This window comes from Panthera tigris, chromosome A2 (genome assembly GCF_018350195.1).
Source record: "Panthera tigris isolate Pti1 chromosome A2, P.tigris_Pti1_mat1.1, whole genome shotgun sequence".
Classification (NCBI taxonomy): Eukaryota; Metazoa; Chordata; class Mammalia; order Carnivora; family Felidae; genus Panthera; species Panthera tigris.
In genome coordinates, this window is record NC_056661.1 from 543,294 (window position 1) to 562,981 (window position 19,688).

At 66.0% G+C, this 19,688-nt stretch overlaps 1 protein-coding gene across 2 annotated transcripts; it reads left to right on the top strand.

Moving 5' to 3' along the window:
- Positions 1-4,261: 4,261 nt before the first annotated feature.
- On the top strand, positions 4,262-16,147 carry ARHGAP45 (Rho GTPase activating protein 45). 2 transcript variants are annotated; one of them, XM_042977513.1, is made up of 23 exons: positions 4,262-4,691; positions 5,585-5,912; positions 8,679-8,822; positions 9,035-9,119; positions 9,222-9,294; positions 9,398-9,461; positions 9,551-9,688; positions 9,768-9,832; positions 9,939-10,049; positions 10,135-10,215; positions 11,669-11,851; positions 12,034-12,171; positions 12,261-12,451; positions 12,550-12,674; positions 12,769-12,852; positions 12,997-13,083; positions 13,176-13,348; positions 13,656-13,844; positions 13,936-14,073; positions 14,170-14,396; positions 14,482-14,674; positions 15,376-15,484; positions 15,825-16,147. In XM_042977513.1, exons 1-23 carry the CDS (start codon positions 4,602-4,604, stop codon positions 16,145-16,147), a joined length of 3,339 nt encoding a protein of 1,112 aa, XP_042833447.1. In that variant the 5' UTR covers positions 4,262-4,601. The 2 variants fall into 2 exon arrangements, with proteins under 2 accessions (XP_042833447.1, XP_042833446.1); XM_042977512.1 differs by lacking the exon at positions 4,262-4,691 and adding an exon at positions 4,741-4,897.
- Positions 16,148-19,688: the final 3,541 nt, after the last annotated feature.

Sequence of the window (19,688 nt, forward strand, 5' to 3'; positions counted from 1 at the left end):
AACAACTGAGCACAGGTGCCCGCGCGCTGAGCAACCACTGACTGCCAACGCTTGAGCCCCTGTTTCGGGCCAGCAAACGCTCGTTAAGCTCCTACTGCATGCTTTCACTTACCGAGTCCTACTGTGTGTAGTAAGGTCTTGGGCCCTACGGAGACCAAGCAGATGATTATCGAGCACCTATAGGGTCTGGTGCCCACACACGTGGCTGCGACGTTAACCGAACACGTACTACGTTTGAGAACGAGTGGCACTGCTGAGTCTGAGGTGTGTGTGTGTGTGTGTGTGTGTGTGTGTGTGTGTGTGTGTGTTACCCGAGTAGTGCTCACAGCCGGCATTTATCGAGCACGCGCTTTGCACCAGTTCACATCCACGCAGCTGCTTGTGCAAGCCCACGTGCTGAGTGCCAGTATCGGTCACGCGCGGGGGACCGACGCGGCTGGAAGCCAGCGTGGAGCGTCGGTGTCGGTCATTCCGCACTCGCTGGGTGTCTGTCCCCGTCGGGAGCCGTTCCGCTATTTACGGAGCGCTTGACAGGGTACCTGCCGCCGCCGGAATTGCTTAAATTCATCCCGCGTGCCACCAGCCGTGTTCACCTGCTCGGCCTCGGGATCTGCCCCCGGGGAGCCCCCTTGCCACGGCCGTCCTGCAGAAACTTGGAACCCCACCCCGGGATTAGGGACAGCGGGGCAGGGATCTGAGATCTTGCCGAGTGCCGTCTGCGGGGCACCCGCGGTGTTTCGGGCCGGTGGGAGTGAACGGAGCAGGGAAGACGTCCACGTTTCGCATGCTGGCGGGGGACGCGCTGCCCGGTGGTGGCGAGGCTGTGCCGGCTGGCTCCAGGTGAGCGGGCTGGGGCCCCCAAGCCTGTGTGCGTCCCCACGCGGCGCTCTCCCAGGCACGACCGCCCACACCCCCCGCGTGTGGACCGGGCCCTGAGACGCCCCCCACCCGTCTCTTACCATGGTGCTCCAGGATGGGGGAGCCTTGAGGCCCCTGTTTGCCCCCCCTCCCCCGAGCGGCCAGGGCCTAGCCAAGTCCCTGAGCCCCCCGCCCCTGTCCCCCATCCCCCATCCCCCATCCCCCATTGCCAGCATGGCCGGGAACCTTCCGCGGCGCACCGCCACAGGGGCTAGCGCCCTCAGTCGGACGCTGTCTTCGAGCCGCTGGCCGGCCACCAGCACCTGGAACTCTTCGCCCGAAGCTCAGGTTCCCCAGGTGACCTCCCCCTCCCTCCTTCCAGGATCACAGCCCTACCCTGGCTCCCTTGGCCCTGCACCGAGTCAGGGTCCGCCTCTCCCCACTAGCCGCCCCCCAGCTCCTGTGCTCTGTACCTGCCCCCTTCCTACCGCACCTGACTTTCCCCGGCCGTGACCCCACCTCCCACTGAGGGCTTCCCCAACTTCTGGCCAGGTCACATCCCCCCTCTTTCACCCTGGCTCCACCCTCTTTATTTACCTTCCCCCATTTTTACCCTAGTCCCCCTCCCGTGTACTGTCCCCCCCAACCCGCATCTGGTCCCTCCCCCTCGCTCACTGTGCCCCCTATCTGGTCCCCCCCCCCCCCGCTCCCGTGTACTGCCCCCCCTCCCCCCCGCCCTGCCCCACAGACAGCGAGCTTGGGCCCGGCGCGCCTGGGACTCCCGCAGTTTGCGGACCCACCTGCGGGCACCTACAGCGGAGGCAACAAGAGGAAGCTGGCGACAGCCGTGGCGCTGGTGGGCGGCCCGGCTGTGGTCTTTCTGGTGCGTGGGGGCGGGCCTGGGGGAGAGGGCTCGGGCTCGGCTGGTGAGGGCATCCCCCCCCTGAACCCCCCGAGGACGAGTCCACCAGGGGCACGGACCCCGCTCCCGGCGCTTTCTCTGGAGTAGCCTCCCTCCCGGCCGTGGCGCGGGAGGGCCGCTCCGTGGTGCTTACCGCACACAGGTGGGTCCCCAGCGCCCGGGGCCCAGGGTCAAGGTGGGTCAGGCCCCAGCAGGAGGCCGCCAGAGCTGGAGGGCCCCGACCTTTGGGAGGAGGGCACGCCGGGGACGGTGATACCCGGTCCCGAGGGCCCGAGCGGGCTGGGCTCGGGGGGGGGGGGGGGGGGGGCAGGGGGGTCAGGGGGGGTCGGGCCCAGGTGGCCCCAGCCTGGCGGGAGCTGACGGCGCCGGGCCCCGGGCTGCAAGGGAGAGTGTGTGGCGCTCTGCACGCGCCCGGCCATCACGGTGACGGGCGGGTCCGCTGTCCGGGCGGCGCGCAGCCCCTCGAGAGCAGGTGAGCGGGGCCACAGGAGCGCGGACACGGCCACGCGACGCCCACCTGGCTCTACCCTGAGCGGAGGCGAGGCTCGAGGGCTGGCGGCGGGGCCGAACGGAACCGGGACGGGTCCCGGGGCTGCCGGACGAGCAGCAGGTGGGTCCGGGGAAGGGGCGGGCCCGGGAGGGAAGAGGGCGGGGCCTGGGGCGGGCGCGGCCCGAGGGGGCGGGGCTAGGGAAGGGATGGGCCTGCAGGCGGGCGAGGCCCGGCAGGAGGAGGGGGGCGTCCGGGGGGGCCAGGTCTCGGGGGGCAGGGCCAGAGTGAGCCGGAGGGTGGTGTGGGCGGGCCTCGGGCGTGTCCAGCAGCCCCCGGCCCCACCCACCCGGGTTTGGCGCCGGCCACACGCTGACCCTGCGGCGCCCGCAGCGCGGTCCGAGTTGGCGGAGGCCTTCGAGGCGGCCGCGTTCCCGGGGGCCGCCCGCGCTTCCAGGTGCCGCCGGGAGGGCGCTGCGCCCTGGCTCGCGTCTTCGGAGAGCTGGCGCGGCGCGGGGAGGGGCGCGGCGTGCACTTCTCAGGGAGCCAGACCACGTTGGCGCGGGCGCCCGCCGCGCCTGGACGGGGCTGAGGATAAGGTGGGGCTGGGGGCCGGGCCGGGGGCTGACCGCCCCTCCGGCCGCCCTCCCCCGGGTGCTCCTGTACTTCTCCAAGGACCAGGGGGAAGAGGGGGGGGACGGGTAGGAGGCGGGAGTGGGGGCAGGCCTCGTGCCACGCCCACAGCACCCCGACTCCTCACTGGGCTCCTCGAGGACCCCAGCACCTCCTGTGTGGGGTTGCTGGGAGACTCCGGCAGCCCAGTCGCAGGCTCTCAGAGGATCCATCGCCCTGGAGGAAATAGAGAATTCATGGGGTGAAACCGTGTGTGTGTGTGTGTGTGTGTGTGTGTGCGCGCGCCCGCACGTACCCGCGCGCGCACAGGCTGCAGGTCAGTCCAAACGCGGCTCTCCATATGCGTCTGGACACTGGCCCCTGTTCCCCGAGTGTCCCGCACGTGTCCCCCGACACTGATGCAATTTTGTAGGGTACATGTGAGAGTCTGACTGTGGCCGACTGGACACCCAGCTCTGGGGGCCTCTGGTGGACTGGGGACTGGGGGTCTCACGTGCAAGGGTGGCCTTCCATAGAGCCTGGACACTGGTCACTGGCCCTCACGTGCCCATGTGGGCCTGGCGGCTGAGGGCAGTACCTAGGAGAGCCTGGTGGGGAGGAGGAGGTCAAGGCTGGGGAATGTTCCAGAAGACTTGGAAAAGCCCATTGGGGGTCGCCCAGACCTCAGGTGTCCTGACCAGGCCAGACGTCTGCCAGCCAGCCCTCACCCCTGAAACTAGGCCCCAGAGCAATGGGTGCTAGGATCCTCAAGGGGCTTCCCAGCTGGGTTTGTGGATGGACCCGGGCCTGGAGAGGCGGGTTTGGCACCAGAGGCTGTGGTCTGCGGGCCCTGTGCCCTGTAGACCTGCCCCTCCCACCAGAGGTCAGTGGGGTCAGTGTTGGGGAGGGAAAAGGGGTTGTTGGGGTTTGGGGATGGGGTGGGACTCCAGAAGTGAGAAGAAGGGGTGAGGGGAGAAGCCTCTGACTGGTGAGGGGTCTTCAAGAGAAGAGGTGGCTGGAGGAGGGGAGCGGGGGTCCCTACACGTGGCTGGGTAGCCTCAGGCTTGTTTCCAAAGACGCCTCGTTGCTTGGCAAGTGTGATGGTCTGTGTGTGTCCCTGGACTGTGGGAACAGGGCTGGGGACAGTGGCCTGCTGTGCCCTGTGCTGCCCGGTGGCCAAAGGAGGGAGGACGGGGGGCCTGGATAGCGTGTGTCCAAGCTCAGGGTCTGAGAAGGAAGCCCTGGCTTGTCCATTCCACGTGCGGGCTTCATGACGTCCGAGCACGTGTCCTTGTGCACGCGTGTGTGCGTACTCCTGGTCGCGCCTGGGCGTCTGCGTGTGCCCTCGCCACGCACCGGGGCATCAGTGCAGGGCGCAGGCACCCTGGCCAGCACATGCGCAGAGCTCCCGAAAGCGGAAGCTGGGGGTGGGACCCGGGACCCCACCTTCAAGCCCACTGTGAGGAGGGCCAGGCTGAGGCCAGGGAGGGTGGGGGGCAGGTCTGCGTCTCTGTCACTCACCGCCTCCGGAGGCCTTTTCCTGTCGGGGGGAGGGCCCGCCAATGAGGGCTGGGCCTGTCACGTGGGCCTGACAGCTGGGGAGGGGGTGGCCGGCGGCAATGTGGCCCCGAGGCAGCCAGGAGGGAGAGCTGCAGCGTTGAGACCCCCCAGCCTGCGTGACCCCGGCCCGCCTGTCTTGGGCCACTGGGCCCAGGTCCCACCATGTTCTCCAGGAAGAAGCGGGAGCTTATGAAAACCCCTTCCATCTCCAAAAAGAACCGGGCGGGAAGCCCCAGCCCACAGCCCTTGGGGGTGAGTGAGCCTCTGTGGGGAGCGCAGAGCGGGCGGGGGCCTTGGAGTAACACCCAGGCGGCAGGGGCCCAGGGGCGCGTGCCTTGTGCTGGGGGCCCAGCAGCTCCATGCTGGGCAGGCGGGGGACTCACGCCAGCTACAGCCCCCACCGGGCTGGACTGCATGGGCCACGCAGGAAAGGCCGGGACCCTGGCGTTCAGCTCACGGTAGGAGCGCGTTGGGTTGACCCCCACATCCCTCTGCTTGGACCAGGGCCGGCCGTGGGGCCCGGGGAGTAGGTGGGAGGGTGCCCGGGTCAGGGCGGCATTGGGCCTGGGGCTCCGCAGGGCGGTGGTCAGGGAACCTGGGGGCAGTGGTGCCGTCGGGGTTTGAGAGCCATAGCACAACCACTGCGCCCAAGGGTTAGAGGTGCAGAGCACAAAACAGGGCCGGGGGGTGCCTCCCTCGGGTCTGGAGAGCCACGAAGTTTGGGGACACTCTACAAGGCCTGGGCGTGTCCGTGGGGCTTGGGGGTCTACAGGAATCGACAGAGGTGTCTCCACCAGGGAGGAGGTGTGTGTGCAGCAGCCAGAGGGGGCTGCAGGGGCTGAGGACCCCCTCCCCGCCCTCCCTGCCCCACCAGGAAGTGGGGTGCCCCTCCCCCACGCCCTCACAGGCCCCACCCCTGGCTGTGGTTTGGGCAAAGACGGTTGTTTGTGAAAGAGCTGGGGAAGAGGATGTTGGGTAACAGGTGTGGGCGGGGCAGGGCACCAAATCTCAGCCCTCTGACCTCTGGCCTCTGATCCCCGAGGGGTCAGGCCGAAGACCCTCCGGAGCCCCGCTGTACTTCTGGGGAAACCGAGGCGGTGCCTGGGCCGGAGCACCTGCGTCACCCTCCTCCCCCGCCCTCCCAGGAGCTGCCCAGGAAAGACGGGGCTGATGTGTCCCTCGGACCCAGCCTGGAGCCACCAGGCGCAGCCTCAAATGCCAAGGCCACGGGTACACTCAAGCGGCCCACCAGCCTGAGCCGCCATGCCAGCGCTGCTGGCTTCCCGCTGTCCGGATCCAGCACCTGGACGCTAGGCCGGGGCCACCGCAGCCCTCTGACCACCACCAGCCCTGCCGAGCTGCCCCCCGAGGGGCCGTGCCCCGACACCGTGGAGGACATCTCCCACCTGCTGGCTGACGTGGGCCGCTTTGCCGAAGGCTTGGAGAAGCTCAAGGAGTGCGTTCTGCATGACGGTGAGAAGCGGCAGGGGCCCCGGGGGCCTGGGTGGGGGGTCAGCGAGGCTCAGAAGGCGATGCCACCGCAGCTAGGGCTCCGAGGGGTGTGTAGGAGTTGGGTGGCCACCAGGAGAGAATGGCACCGGGGCAGAGGGAACGTCACGTGTGCAAGCTCAGACCCAAGATGGAGATGTGCTTAGGGGAACAGGTTTCGGGGCGTGTGAAGCGTGTGGTGAAGGACCCCAGACGTGATCCTGCGGGCAATGGGGGACCACAGGAAATGTCAGAGCCGGGGCTGGACAAGGTCCGCCCTGCAGGTTGGAACCCGCGTGGACTGGAGGTGGGCTGAGGTCTGGCCAGGGACAGATTCGGGGGGACGAGGGGGAGCCAGTGGCCTGCGGGATGGCAGTTCCGTTTTCTCCTGCGTGCGGCGCTGACGGCCCAGCTTCCTGCCGAGTTATTTTCATCCGCTTCCTGTTTGTCCCTGGCACCTCGTGCGCAGCCCGTGGCCCTGCCCGCTCCTCCCAGAAACCGCAGTGCCGGGACCGTGCCAAGTGCTCTGACCCGCTCCCCCAGGCGCCTGCTTTACAGATGAGGAAACAGGCCCCTCGTCGGGCCCTGACCACCCCCCCCCCCCCCCCCCGGGCTCTTCCAGCCAAGGAGGGGCGGGAGCTGGGATCCGACCTTCCCGGCAGCGGAGGCCTGGCCCTGCTGGTCGGGAGGTGGGAGCCCCCCAGGGTTATCTGGTCCAGGCGGGGGCCGGAGCTGTTTCCTGGGGAAACTCTCTAATCTCAGTTCCTGGTTCCTCTCGATCCGATCCCTGTGCTTCCTTGGAGGCCGGGCCTGGGCGGGGCCGAGCCAGGCTGCGTCCTGAGGGAGGTTGGGCCCGGGGCAGGGCGCCCTTCTACCCGCTTTGGGCACCTGCGAGAGAGGATGTGGGTTGAGTCTGGGCCCTTCCCCTGCTGGGCCTCCTCCTCTGAGCTCAGGTGTCTCTTCTGTGAAATGGGGCCACGACGGGGCCTGCGGGGTAGCCGGCGGGGGTCAGATGTCCTCGGCATGCTGTGATGGTTGTGAGGACAGTAAGACCCACTCTGGGTGGAGCCCCAGGCGAGGGGACAGTGCAGGGTCCCCTGGTCCGGCTGGCAGCACGTCCGGGGCACCTGGGCTTTGCGGGGCCGGGGCAGGTGCAGGTGTGGGGAAGGACCTTCTCGGGAAGGGGTGTGCCTGTGACCCCCGCCCCCCATGGCTGGCTTCCCTGGCTTCCTGAAGCTCCCCCCACCCCCAAGTCGTCTTAGGCAGCGAGCGTGTGCTTGGGCGTGAGGTGCTGGGGTCTCCCCGGAGGTGGCTTTCAGTGGGGTCCTCAGTGCCCACGAGGCTCTACCTGGTGTCTTGAACGTCGTCTGCCAGGCTCGGAGTCGGGGCGCGGGGGCCACAGGAGGTGAGGCTGCCTCCGTGTCTCGTGTCTGCAGTCGGCCCTTCTCCTTCCACTGACTCCTGTGGTTTTAATGGCGTGTGTTTTGCACACAGTGTCGTCTGCACACACGGTAACGAAGACTGTGGGGGAGCGCCTGGCTGGCTCCGTCCGTAGACGTGTGGCTTTTTTGTATTTTTTTTTTTTTATGTTTATTTTTAAGAGACAGAGACAGAGTGAGCAGGGCAGGGTTAGAGAGAGAGGGAGACACAGAATCCAATGTAGGCTCCAGGCAGACAGAGCCTGATGTGGGGCTTGAACCCACGAACCACGAGATCATATCCTGAGCTGAAGTCGGACACTCCGGCGACCGAGCCACCCAAGCGCCCCGTGACTTTTTTTTTTTAGTGATTTTTTTAAAAAAAACATTTAAAAAATTATTTTTGAGAGTGTGTGCGCACGAGCAAGGGAGGGGCAGAGAGAAAGGGGGACAGAGGACCCCAAACAGGCTCTGTGCTGACAGCAGGGAGCCCCACCTAGGGCTTGAACCCACGAACCACGAGATCGTGACCTGAGCCAAAACTGGATGCTTAACCGACTGAGCCACCCAGGTGCCCAGAGTGTGTGCCTCTTGATCTTGGGGTTGTGAGTTCAAGCTCCAGGTTGGGTACAGAGATAACTTAAAACTAAAATCTTAAAAAAACAAAACAAAACCGTTCATGGAGGGCACTTAAAGGCACGTTCCAAAACACAGATCTGATCTTGCCCTGCTTTGCTCTAGCACCTTCTATGGCTCCCCATTGCCCTGGAGATAAGGCCACCTGGGGTCCTCCTGTGTGGAGTTCTCATACCTGCAGGGGTAGTGAACACAGAAAAGCTCCATCATCCTTGAGAACGCCCTGCCCCTCTCTGTGCCTCAGCTTCCTCATCTACAGAATGGGGATGATGACCGCACCTGCCTCACGGGGTGGTTGGCAGGGGAGAGCAGATCGTGGCAGGAGGCAGGGCGGGTCCAGAGCCGGACAGAAACTTGAGCAGCCCTGTGAGCTTGTGGCAGGAAAGGGGCCTGGTGGGCTGCACGGAGGAGGGGGCACCAGGCCTGCAGCTTGAAGGACGAGCAGGAGTTTGGTCTCTTGAAGGACATGAAGAGAAAGTTCTGAGAAGGGACTGCCTGAGCCGTGGTCTGGCCTTTGTGGCCCTGGCCCGCAGCCCAGAGGGGCTGTGCCTCACCTGAGGCCCCACAGTGAGCTCTGCCCTCCCCACCTCTGCCTCAGTCTCCCCATCCTGGGACAGGAGCCCTGAGGAGGGGGCAGGCCCCTGGCTCTCCTGGGGCCAGGCGCCTCCTCCCTGCTCACACCCACCGTGCCCCACAGACCTGCTGGAGGCCCGCCGGCCCCTGGCCCACGAGTGCCTGGGGGAGGCCCTTCGTGTGATGCGACAGATCATCTCCAGGTTCCCGCTGCTCAACACCGTGGAGACGCTCACTGCCGCGGGCACCCTCATTGCCAAGATCAGAGGTCAGCCAGCCGGGGCAGGGTGGCGAGGGCTCCGGGGAGGGCTGCCCGGGGGAGGGGGCGTTCGAAGCGGGTTGTGAAGGGCGCATGGCAGTTTGACAGGCACGGCCGCCCTCCTGCTCCCCTGGTCTGGGAGCTCCCTTCAGGTGGCCGCAGGCAGGGGCGGTCACCTCCAGAGGTGGGTCAGCCGCCTCGTCCTTGTCTCTGCCCGCCAGCCTTCCATTACGAGTGCAACAATGAGTCTGACAAGCGGGAGTTTGAGAAGGCCCTGGAGACCATCGCAGTCTCCTTCAGTAGCACGTGAGTGCCGTGGGGCTGCTGGGCGAGGCTGGGGAGCCCGGGGCCGCATGTGTCTCGGCCCTCACCCTGCCCTGCCCTGCCCTGCCCTGCCCTGCCCTGCAGCGTGTCCGAGTTCCTCATGGGGGAAGTGGACAGCAGCACCCTCCTGTCGGTGCCCCCTGGGGACCCCAGCCAGGTGAGCAGGGTGGGGTGAGTCACTCCCGTGTCCTCTGGGGGCCGTCCCTCTCTGCCGGGGGGGTGGGAGGGGGGCGACTCACCCGCGTCCCCCGCCCACACAGACCATGGAGAGCCTGTACTCGCAGGGGAGCGAGGGCTCCACCCCCAGCACCGAGGACTGTGACGGTGAGACACGACGGGCGGGCGGGCGCTGGCCCGGCGGGCGGGGAGGGAGGGAGGGGGGCGTCGGGCCGGGCTAAGCGGGCGCCCCGCAGGCTGCCTGCCCCCCGAGGAGGTGGACATGTTGCTGCAGCGCTGCGAAGGCGGTGTGGATGCTGCGCTGCTGTATGCCAAGAACATGGCCAAGTACATGAAGGACCTCATCGGCTACCTGGAGAAGCGGACGATGCTGGGTAAGAGCGGCCCGGGGTGCGGGGCCGGGGGAAGGCGCCGCCCCCGCAGCCCCCGCACTCACGCCGCCCCCGCCCGCAGAGATGGACTTCGCCAAAGGCCTGCAGAAAATCGTGCATAACTGCAGACAGAGCGTCATGCAGGAGGTGGGGTCCCTGGGGCCTGGCTGTGAGTCTCCACACCCCCCAGAGGGGCCACAGGGAAGGGGGGCCGCCCGGGCCCTCCTCCGTGACCGCCGCCCCCACCCCGCAGCCGCACATGCCCCTCCTGTCCATCTACTCCCTGGCGCTAGAGCAGGAGCTGGAGTTCGGCCACAACATGGTGCAGGCGGTGGGCACGCTGCAGAACCAGACCTTCATCCAGGTGGGCCGGGCGGGCGGCCGGGCGGGCGGGCAGGCCGGGGGTGTGCCAGGGCCCCCCCTCGCTCACGGTCTGTGCCCCCCACCAGCCCCTGAGCCTGAGGCGGCTTGAGCATGAGAAGCGCAGGAAGGAGATTAAGGAGTCATGGCACCGTGCCCAGAGGAAGCTGGTAGGCCGGCGGGGACGGGGTGGTGGGAGGGGCCCGGCGCTGTGGCCTCCTGTGCCCGCAGGAGGCTGGCAGTGGCACCCGAGGGGGGCGCGGGCCCTGCGTGGGACAGATCCCGGGCTGCCACCCGCGGCGGTGCAGAGAGGAGTGGGGAGCCCGTGCGCCCCCCGCGCAGGCGCAGCGGGCCTGGTGCGAGCACCAGCCTCCTTTGTGTCTCTTTTCCCCAGTTTGGTTTTAGACTTTTCCAAAGCGGGAAGCATCCGTGTGTTTCCCAGCTACGTTAACGGGGCCTTCAGTGAAAACCTCCCCGCCCCCCCTTCCAGCAAGCGCCCCTCCCCTTCCGTATGCTCGCCAGCGTGTCGGGTTGGCTCTTCTGCTCCTGGCCCTTTACACCCCGTCCCCGTGGCCGGAGGCTTGGGCACCTCAATCTGGGGGGCGGGGGGGGGGGGGGGCGGGGAGGGGGGCATCTTCCGCTCCAGGTGCTCAGCTGTGGAGGCCACCGGACTTAGTTCACTAAATCCTACTGCTACCTTCCCGTCACCGCTGGGCTGTTGGTGTTTCAGGCACCAGCGCTGTGACACCTTGCGTCCGTCTCTCGGACCTGCGACCGGACATTTATCTCCGACGGGTGCCCAAAGCAGGACGGCTGGGGGAGGGTGTGAACGTGTGAGCCTCTCCTGAGCTCCCTCTGCTTCCCTCCTCGAAACACTTGTTTCCTGCCCTTTGTTCATCTTGGGCTGGATGATGCCTTCTTTCTTTCTTTCTTTCTTTCTTACTGATTTGTCAGAGCTCTTGACGTACTAGAGATCTCAGCCCTTGCTGATGTGAGTTATGGACCACCCCCCCTCCACCCCCGGTTTATCGTCTTTGGCTTTTGACTCTACCTTTGGCCCTGTTTTGCCAGCCAGAAGCCTGAGCGTGTCAGCGGTAGCCTTTTCTTGTGTGGTTTCTGGGTCTGTGTCCCACGTTCAAGGCCTTCCCACAGCGAAATGGTTTTCAGACCCTCTCCACGTTTCCCCTGGTATTTGCACAAGCTAGTTTCTGTACGTTTAAGCCTCTGACGGCGCAGGCTGGGGCGTGGCCCCCAGAAGACTCGCCATGTTTCTGACCAACCCTCAGGGCGCCCGGCTTCCTGCCGGGGCGGCTTACACCTCTCCTGCGTAGGAGGGGAAGTGAGAGACGGGAGGGTGGCCACCACTCTGGCGGGGGCGGGTGGAGGTCTCAGCTGCGGGGGCTGGGATGTGGGCACACCGGACGCCCGTTCCTCCCAGGGTCCGTAGGCAGGCGTCCCCTCCTGTTCTCCTGTCCACTCTTGGGTAGGGCCTCTGTCTGCCCCGCAGGGCCGTGGGCACAAGACGTGTGGGTGGCTGATGGCGGTGGTTGGGGACAGGGGCCGGGAGGCGGAGCCCAGCTGGAGCCCGGCTCTGGACTGCCGCCCTCACCCTCCTGCCCGCAGCAAGAGGCCGAGTCCAACCTTCGCAAGGCCAAGCAGGGCTACGGGCAGCGCTGCGAGGACCACAGCAAGGCCCGCTTCCTGGCGGCCAAGGCCGAGGAGGAGCAGGCAGGCACGGGGCCCGGGGCCGCGGCCTCCAAGACCCTGGACAAGCGGAGGCGTCTGGAGGAGGAGGCCAAGAACAAGGTGAGCGCAGACAAGGAGGGGGCCCCGGCGGCAGAACCCCGCGGCACCGGCCCAGGCGGCGTGTCCCGTGGGAACGCGTCCCAGCCCGTTCTGCCGCCTCGGTTCCTGCGGCCGGCCTGGCGACGTCCCGGGGGCCGAGGCCGGGCTGAGGCATCTCCGGGCACCCCTCTGCCCCCATGCAGGCGGAGGAGGCCATGGCCACCTACCGCACGTGCGTGGCCGATGCCAAGACGCAGAAGCAGGAGCTGGAGGACGCCAAGGTGACGGTGCTGCGGCAGATCCAGGAGGTCATCCGGCAGAGCGACCAGACCATCAAGTCGGTGCGGCCCCGCGCTCTGGCCACGGGCGGGGGGCAGGGGGGCACTGGGCCCGGTCGGTGCGGCCTACCCACCCGCCCGCCCGCCCGCAGGCCACCATCTCCTACTACCAGATGATGCACATGCAGACGGCCCCGCTGCCCGTGCACTTCCAGATGCTGTGCGAGAGCAGCAAGCTGTACGACCCCGGCCAGCAGTACGCCTCCCACGTGTGCCAGCTGCAGCGGGGCGATGAGCCCGACGTGCGCTACGACTTCGAGCCCTACGTCTCCACCAACACCTGGTACGGCCAGCGGCGCGGGCCCCGCGGGGGCCGGGCTTCCCGCCTGCAGCGCCTCTGTGACCCCCGGCCCGTCCCCTCCCTCTGGCTCCGTCCACCAGGTCTCCGGTCATGCGCACCCGGAAGGGCAGCCTCAACGTCAGCGACGCCGTGGGGACAGAGGCCGCTGGCGGTCCCGAGGAGGAAAGCGGGCCCACCGAGGGGGCGCTGGCCAAGGACCGCAGGGGTGAGCGCCTGGGGCAGTGCGGGGTGGGTGTGGCTTCCCCGCGGGCTCCCCCCACCCCCCCCCGCCCCCACTGGAGACACGCCTCCTTCTGCAGGTGGGCGTGGCCACCAGGTGCACAAGTCGTGGCCCAGCAGCACCGCAGACTCCGACGGCAGCCTGGACCCCGGCCCTGGCTCAGGTGAAGAGGCGCCCGCCTGCCGGGCGTCTGGGGCAGCCGCGGGGAGGGGGGGGGGGGGGGGGTGATGGGCCGCTGTGGCGGCCGTGAGCCCTCTGGGGAGGGTCCCTCGTGGCTCGGGGTGCCCGACGCCGGTCTCCCGTGCAGGGGACTTTAAGAAGCTGCAGCGGATGTCATCCGGCGAGGAGCTGGCGGACCAGGACGGCAGCGCAGGGGCATCAGCCTTCGAGCAGGGTGAGGGGCCCCCGGGCCCGGTGTCAGGGGGAGGCCGGTGGGCCCGGTGCTGGCCTGCGGCCGCGAGGCTGACTGCTGGCCCCGCCCCGCAGCCGACCTCAACGGCATGGCCCCCGAGCTGCCGGTGGCCGTGCCCAGCGGGCCCTTCCGCCACGTGGGGCTGTCCAAGGCGGCGCGAACGCACCGGCTGCGGAAGCTGCGCACGCCAGCCAAGTGCAGGGAGTGCAACAGCTACGTCTACTTCCAGGGCGCCGAGTGCGAGGAGGTGGGTCGAGCTCGGGGGACGGCTGGGGCTACGTGCTCGGGAGGGTCCGCTCAGCTGGGAGCAGAGGGGAGCATCTGGAGACCGCAGGGCCCCGGGGGAGCGCCCAAGGCCCGGAGGCAGGACCGCCAGGCTGTCGGCAGGAAAAGCGAGGCGTCTGGAAGGAAGGAGCTGGGGTGGCAGGCACAGGCGCGTCCCCCCAGCCGAGGAGACAGAGTGAGCCGGGAGCGGTGGCGCTTCCGGAGACGCCACGAGGGAGTGAGGGTCGGGAGGGCGCTGGGAGGGGGCCGCTGACACGCCGCCGCCGCAGTGCTGCCTGGCCTGCCACAAGAAGTGCCTGGAGACGCTGGCCATCCAGTGCGGCCACAAGAAGCTCCAAGGCCGCCTGCAGCTCTTCGGCCAGGACTTCGGCCAGGCGGCCCGTGGCACGCCCGACGGCGTGCCCTTCATCGTCAAGAAGTGCATCTGTGAGATCGAGCGGCGGGCGCTGCACACCAAGGTGACCAGCCCCGGGGCAGCAGCGGGGGGTTCGTCCTGGGGGGGGGGGGGGCGGCGGCGGGCAGGGGCCGTGCTGACCACGGCCCCCACAGGGCATCTACCGGGTCAACGGGGTGAAAACGCGCGTGGAGAAGCTGTGCCAGGACTTCGAGAACGGCAAGGAGCTGGTGGAACTGTCCCAGGCCTCGCCCCACGACGTCAGCAACGTCCTCAAACTCTACCTGCGCCAGGTGGGGCCGAGTGCCCGCTGAGCCGGGACCGGGGGTGGGCGGGGGGAGGACTGGCGGGCTGGGGGCCTCTGACCCCGTCCGACCCGTCACCCACAGCTGCCCGAACCGCTCATCTCCTTCCGCCTCTACCACGAGCTCGTGGGGCTGGCCAAGGACAGTCTGAAGGCGGAGGCCGAGGCCAAGGCGGCGTCACGGGGCCGGCCCGACGCCGCCGAGAGCGAGGCTGCAGCCGTGGCCATGGCCGGCCGGCTGCGGGAGCGCCTGCAGGGCCTGCCGCCCGAGAACAGGGCCACACTGCGGTACCTGCTGCGACACCTGCGCAGGTGAGGGCCGGCCTGGCAGGGGTCCGGGTTGTGGGGGGCCTGGGGGAGCCATTCACACCTGCTCCCGCGCCCGCGTGGCCCCCAGGATCGTGGAGGTGGAGCAGGACAACAAGATGACCCCGGGGAACCTGGGCATCGTGTTTGGACCCACGCTGCTGCGGCCGAGGCCCACCGAGGCCACCGTGTCCCTGTCCTCCCTGGTGGACTACCCCCACCAGGCCCGCATCGTGGAGACCCTCATCGCCCACTACGACCTGGTCTTCGAGGAGGAGCCCGAGGTGCCTGGGGGCCAGGGGAGGGTGTTGGCGGACCGCAGGGCTGCCCGCTCTGAGCAGGGGGCCGGGCCGGAGGCAGAATGACTGACGCGCTTGCTTTGGGCCGGGTGGTCAGAAGTGGCCTTGGAGGCATCTTTTAAGCAAAGAACTGATGGAGGAAGGGCTCGACCCTTGAGGGAGAGCCACTGTTGGTGCAAAGGCCCTGTGGCCGTGCCCCTCCCCCACCCCCCCGACCCCCCCGACCCCCCCGCCTCCAGAGCCCACCTCGGACCTCGCGTTCGGCCGGGCCCCGTGGGTCTCCCGTCTCCGTGCCGCCTACAGCACATCCTCACGCTCACGTGCTGCCCAGCTGGGTCCAACCTGCCAGCGCAGCTGGCTGCTGGGTTTTAATCTCGTGCCACCGTTCTCCTGTCTGCCAGCCCCGTCTGCTCTGTTCTCGAGCCTCGTGCTCCCGTCCCCGTGGAAGGCCCTCTTCCAGGGGGTGTGTGTTCGGGGCGGCAGGGCACACTGGCGTCCACACGGGACCTCGGCCTTGCCGGCCGCGGCCTTCTGCCCCAGGTGGGCGAGTCGCACCTGCTTAGCGACACCGGGCACAGTGGCATCAGGCCATCCGCGCGCCGGGTGTTTAGTTAACCAGACGGAGAACAGAGCCTGGGAGGGGCCAGAATCCCGGACCCCGGCTGACCACATTCTGCCGCCCACAGGAGGACGCGGATGACCGGCGGGCTGAGGATGGGGTACAGGCGCCATGCCCGGAGGCGGGTGCAGGGGCTGCCCTCCCGCTGCGGGAGGAGCCTGCAGACGGGGGTCCAGGTGAGCGGGGCAGCCTGGACGCCCGCTGGCAGACCATGTGGTGTTAGGGGGCCACGTCAGGGGCTTTGGAGGCCACATGCCCCATGGGCAGAGACATCTCCTATATCAACTCTTAATTTGTTGCAAACGCCAGCAAAGAGACGCCTTTTTGAGGTGTTCTGTAGATACCGACGTGGGTGCCCTGGGCCTTGAGCCCGCACCTCGGCCTGCGGGTGGGTGGTCCCAGGGCGGGGAGCGGGCCGGGCAAGAGGACAGCAGGTCAGGCGGTGGACCCCAGGTCCCTCCTGGTCACGGCGCAACTGGCCTCTCTGCCCCCACCCCACCTTCCTTGGCTTCGCAGAATCCCAAGTGGCCTCCAACGACTCCGACTCCGAGGGGGAGGAGGCCTCGGAGTTGCCGTCCCCGGCGGGCAGGGGCGCGTACCGCCTCAGCTTCCTGGAGAAGCAGGGCAGCGAGGCCAGCGTGGAGGAGGCCCAGGGCAGCGGCAGCGGCAGCGAGGAGCACCTGGGGGCCGGGGCCGGGGAGGGCCCGGCAGAGCAGCTTTCCGAGTTCAACACCAATCAGTGCAACAATGTGGCCGAGGTCGGACTGCCCGTCACGTGGCTCCACGATGGGCAGATCGCAGCGGGCACCGGCCACGAGAGGCAGCCCGAGTTTGTGTAGCTGGGGCGCGGGGCGTGGGGCACGCCGTGTGTTCCTGGCTCCCATCCCTGTGGGTGTCCAGTTACCGGGAGGCCACGGGAGGCCTGGCCTCTTCCTTCAAGCCCGTACCGGTGAGGGCACTGCCGGCTGCCTCTTCCACAAGCTTCCGGGGCACCGGGTGAGGCTGAAGCCCGCTCCGTCTGCCTGTGTGCCCTGGTGACCCGACCCAGCCACGCTGGGAGATCCTGCCGTCCAGTCGTCCGGGGACTGACCGTGTGCTCAGAGAAGCCTCGGACGGCCCTGCCGCACGGCCCTGCCCCCGGGGCCAGCTGCCCCGTGGGCCTACAAGCTCTGCCTTGACCTCTCACCGCTGGGCCACCACCGAAGGCCACTCCGAAAGCCAGACAGCAGCGGCCAGTGGCAGCACCACGCCCCTGCTTTCCTGGAAAACCGAGTCGGGACACGTGGGGTTTAGGCGCGTGGTGAGCTCCATCTTTGGTCACGATGTACGTCTTTCACACGCACGTTTACTCTGCTTAAAATAAAGTTTAAAATCGGAGCCTATCTTCTCTGGTGGTGGCAGGCTGGGGGTAGGGACACAGAGGACACAGAAGTTCCACTACAGCTGTGTGAGCTCCAGTGGCCTTTGAGACCAGCTGTGCAGACACAACCTCAAACAACCACTTCATAGAAACTTCTAGCCCAGCACCGTTCGGTAGAACCTTCCAGATGAAAGAAATGCTGTCCGTTCACCGTCTAGTGTGGCAGCCACGAGCCCTGGAAACGGGGCCAGTGTGCCTGAGGAACAGTTTAAATTCTGTGGCCACCTTCGGAGACGGCACTGTGAACCCTCAGCCCGGAGCAGAAGGGGACCCCTGCCCCCAGTTCCTGTTACTGACCCCCCACCCGGCTCAGAGACCACGCCCCAAGCTGGGTTCATGCCGGAGGGCCGGGGATGGTCGGGCGCTGGGAAGATCCCAACTCTTCACACGCAGCGGAAAAGCAGACGGAATTCGCGCCCACCAAGACACGCAAGCGGCAGGAGGGGCCTTCCCCTCCTGACACAGAGCAGCCCCCCGGAAGCTGCTGCGCACCCCAGGCTTAGAAAGCAGCAGCGGTGCCGGTCAGAATGCTATGCAACAGCCTGCCCGGCCCTCCCCGGCAGCAGCTAAGAAAGATCTGGAAGAGGAGATCACCGGGCCGGCCAACAGCCCAACGCGAAACTGCACGCAGCCAAAGCTCGTCACGCGCTGCCCATGTCCCCGCAGAGCCGAGGAAGCACCCAGGGGCCGTCTGGCCCGGGGCCGAGAATACCTATGGTCTGGCTCTTCACGGAAAGAGCACGCCCACCCGATACATGCTTTAAGAGGGTCAGAAGAGGGGCGCCTGGCTGGCTCAGTTGGGTAAGCGTCTGACTCTTGATTTGGGCTCAGGTCATGATCTCAGTTTGTGAGACTGAGCCCTGAGTTGGGCTCTGGGCTGACAGTGTGGAGCCTGCTTGGGATTCTCTCTCTCTCTCTCTCTCTCTCTCTCTCTCTGCCCCCTCCCTGCCGGCTCTCTCAAAATAAACTTTAGCCTCTTGATTTCTGCTCAGGTCACGATCTCCTGGTTCATGGGATCGAGCACCACGTCAAGCTCCACGCTGACAGGGTCTGCTTGGGATACTCTCTCCCCCTCTCTGCCCTTCCCAGCTCGTGGGCTCTCTCTCAAAATAAGAAAAAAAAACAAAAAAAAAACAAACAAAAAAAAACTCAGATAAGACCATTTAACTGTATTCCGTGTTCAGCCAGACGGCAGCTTTCCACTTACGGGCATTATTCAAACAGCAAGGGTCATGAAAAGCCTCCCCCTGAAGTCTGGCCAGGCCTGTAAACGAAGGCCTCTGGATGCCGTTCATGAGGTGCCTGGTGATTTACTGGTTCAGGGCCAGCTTCAGGCCAGGCTTGACCCAGCTCACAGCACGTCACAGGGGCCTGGGGCCCCCCTCCTCAATCCACCCGTATCCAAGGAGGGGGCACCTCTTCCATGAGGCCTGAGGCAGGTGTCTGAGCAACAGCCCAACCTGAACCAATCTTAGGGAGGTTATACTCAATGGCATAGGCAGGATCTGGTCCCCAAAAGGGATGAATTCTCAAAGGAAGGCCAGGTGCCGCTGGAAGGAGGGCATGGAGGTTGAGGCAACAAAAAACCCCCTGCACCAGAATGACAGGAACGTCCGTGGCCTCTACGCCCGAAACTCTGCCGACTTCGAACGGAGCTTCAAAGTTGTTCAAAGTCCTTCGTGTGCAGATGAGCCAGAGGTTTGCACCTGGGTTCAGAGACCAAGCAAACTCAACCAAAAGCAAAAGGATTTTTTACATATTCGTTTTAAGTTCATTTATTTTGAGAAAGCGCGGCATGAGAAGGGGAGGGGCAAACAGAGAGAAACAGAATCCCACGGCGCAGAGCCCGATTCTCCCGGGACCGTGAGACTGTGACCTGAGCCGAAATCAAGAGTCGGACACTTAACCAACGGAGCCCCCCAGGCACCCCTGTTCTTGTACGAAGTCCATGTTCAAGAACAGCCAAGAGTCACGTTAATTTCAGGTGCAACCAGTGACACCCTGTCAGCTACCCCTCAGTAACTAGCTATGCCCCCCCCCAAAACAAAACACACAAACTAAGTATCAATAAACCCAAACAATACACAAAACCCCACTGTGGGGGGAAGGACACGATAACCAAGTCGTTTTCTGTTTTTTTACTGTGGTTAAAATATACGGAATACGTACCACATCTGAGTGCACAGCTCACGGGCGGCAAGCACACTCGCAGTCATGCAGCCACCCCCTCCATCCGTCTCTAGAACTTTCCATCTCCCGAAACTGAGACTCTGTCCCCATGAAGCACTGACTCCCCGCCCCTCACCACACCCCCCACTCCCACCATCTACTGTCTCTGTGGACGGGACTCCTCTAGAGACCCCCCGTGAGTGGAGTCACTTGGACGTGACCTTCTGTGTCTGGCTTCCTTTGGCAAACAATGTACGTACGTTTGCAGGGGCAGGGGAGACGTGTACCACCGTTAGACATGCTACAAAGCTGTCACTTGGAAAACCAGGATTGATCCACAGACAAGAGGAGCTGGAATCAGACCCATGTCCACCTGGGAATCCAGAGGAGTGTGGCAATTCGGGCAGTAAGGACCCGCTAGGCATTCACAGTATCCAGAGCACCATCTGTCCCAGGGAGAAAAGATACATCCCTAAGTCATACCAAGCCCAGGAGCAAATCCCAGAAGTCAAGGCCACGCGTAAACATACCAACGTTAGGAACAGACGTTTGCAAAAACAAAAAACGGAAAAAGCTCTCGCAAACTGTGTAACTGACCAGGGACTTGTGCGTGTTAAGCGTATATAACACACCTGCACACGGGAACCGACAGCACCTGCAGCCTGGTCGGACAGACAGCCAGTCAGCCCGATCCCGCCACGGACGAAGGCTCTGAACAGACCTCCCTCCAAAGATGACGCTGAAGTGGCCAGTAGGCACACAAACGCTGCTCAGCGTGGCCAGGCGTCAGG

Excerpts from the sequence above, each read along its gene's own strand:
- ARHGAP45 (XM_042977512.1), top strand. The coding sequence starts at position 4,799 with ATGCTGGGCAGGCGGGGGACTCACGCCAGCTACAGCCCCCACCGGGCT. Across the intron at positions 9,462-9,550 it reads CAGCACCGAGGACTGTGACG|GCTGCCTGCCCCCCGAGGAG; the intron begins GTGAGACACGAC and ends GGCGCCCCGCAG. Across the intron at positions 12,452-12,549 it reads TACGTCTCCACCAACACCTG|GTCTCCGGTCATGCGCACCC; the intron begins GTACGGCCAGCG and ends TCCGTCCACCAG.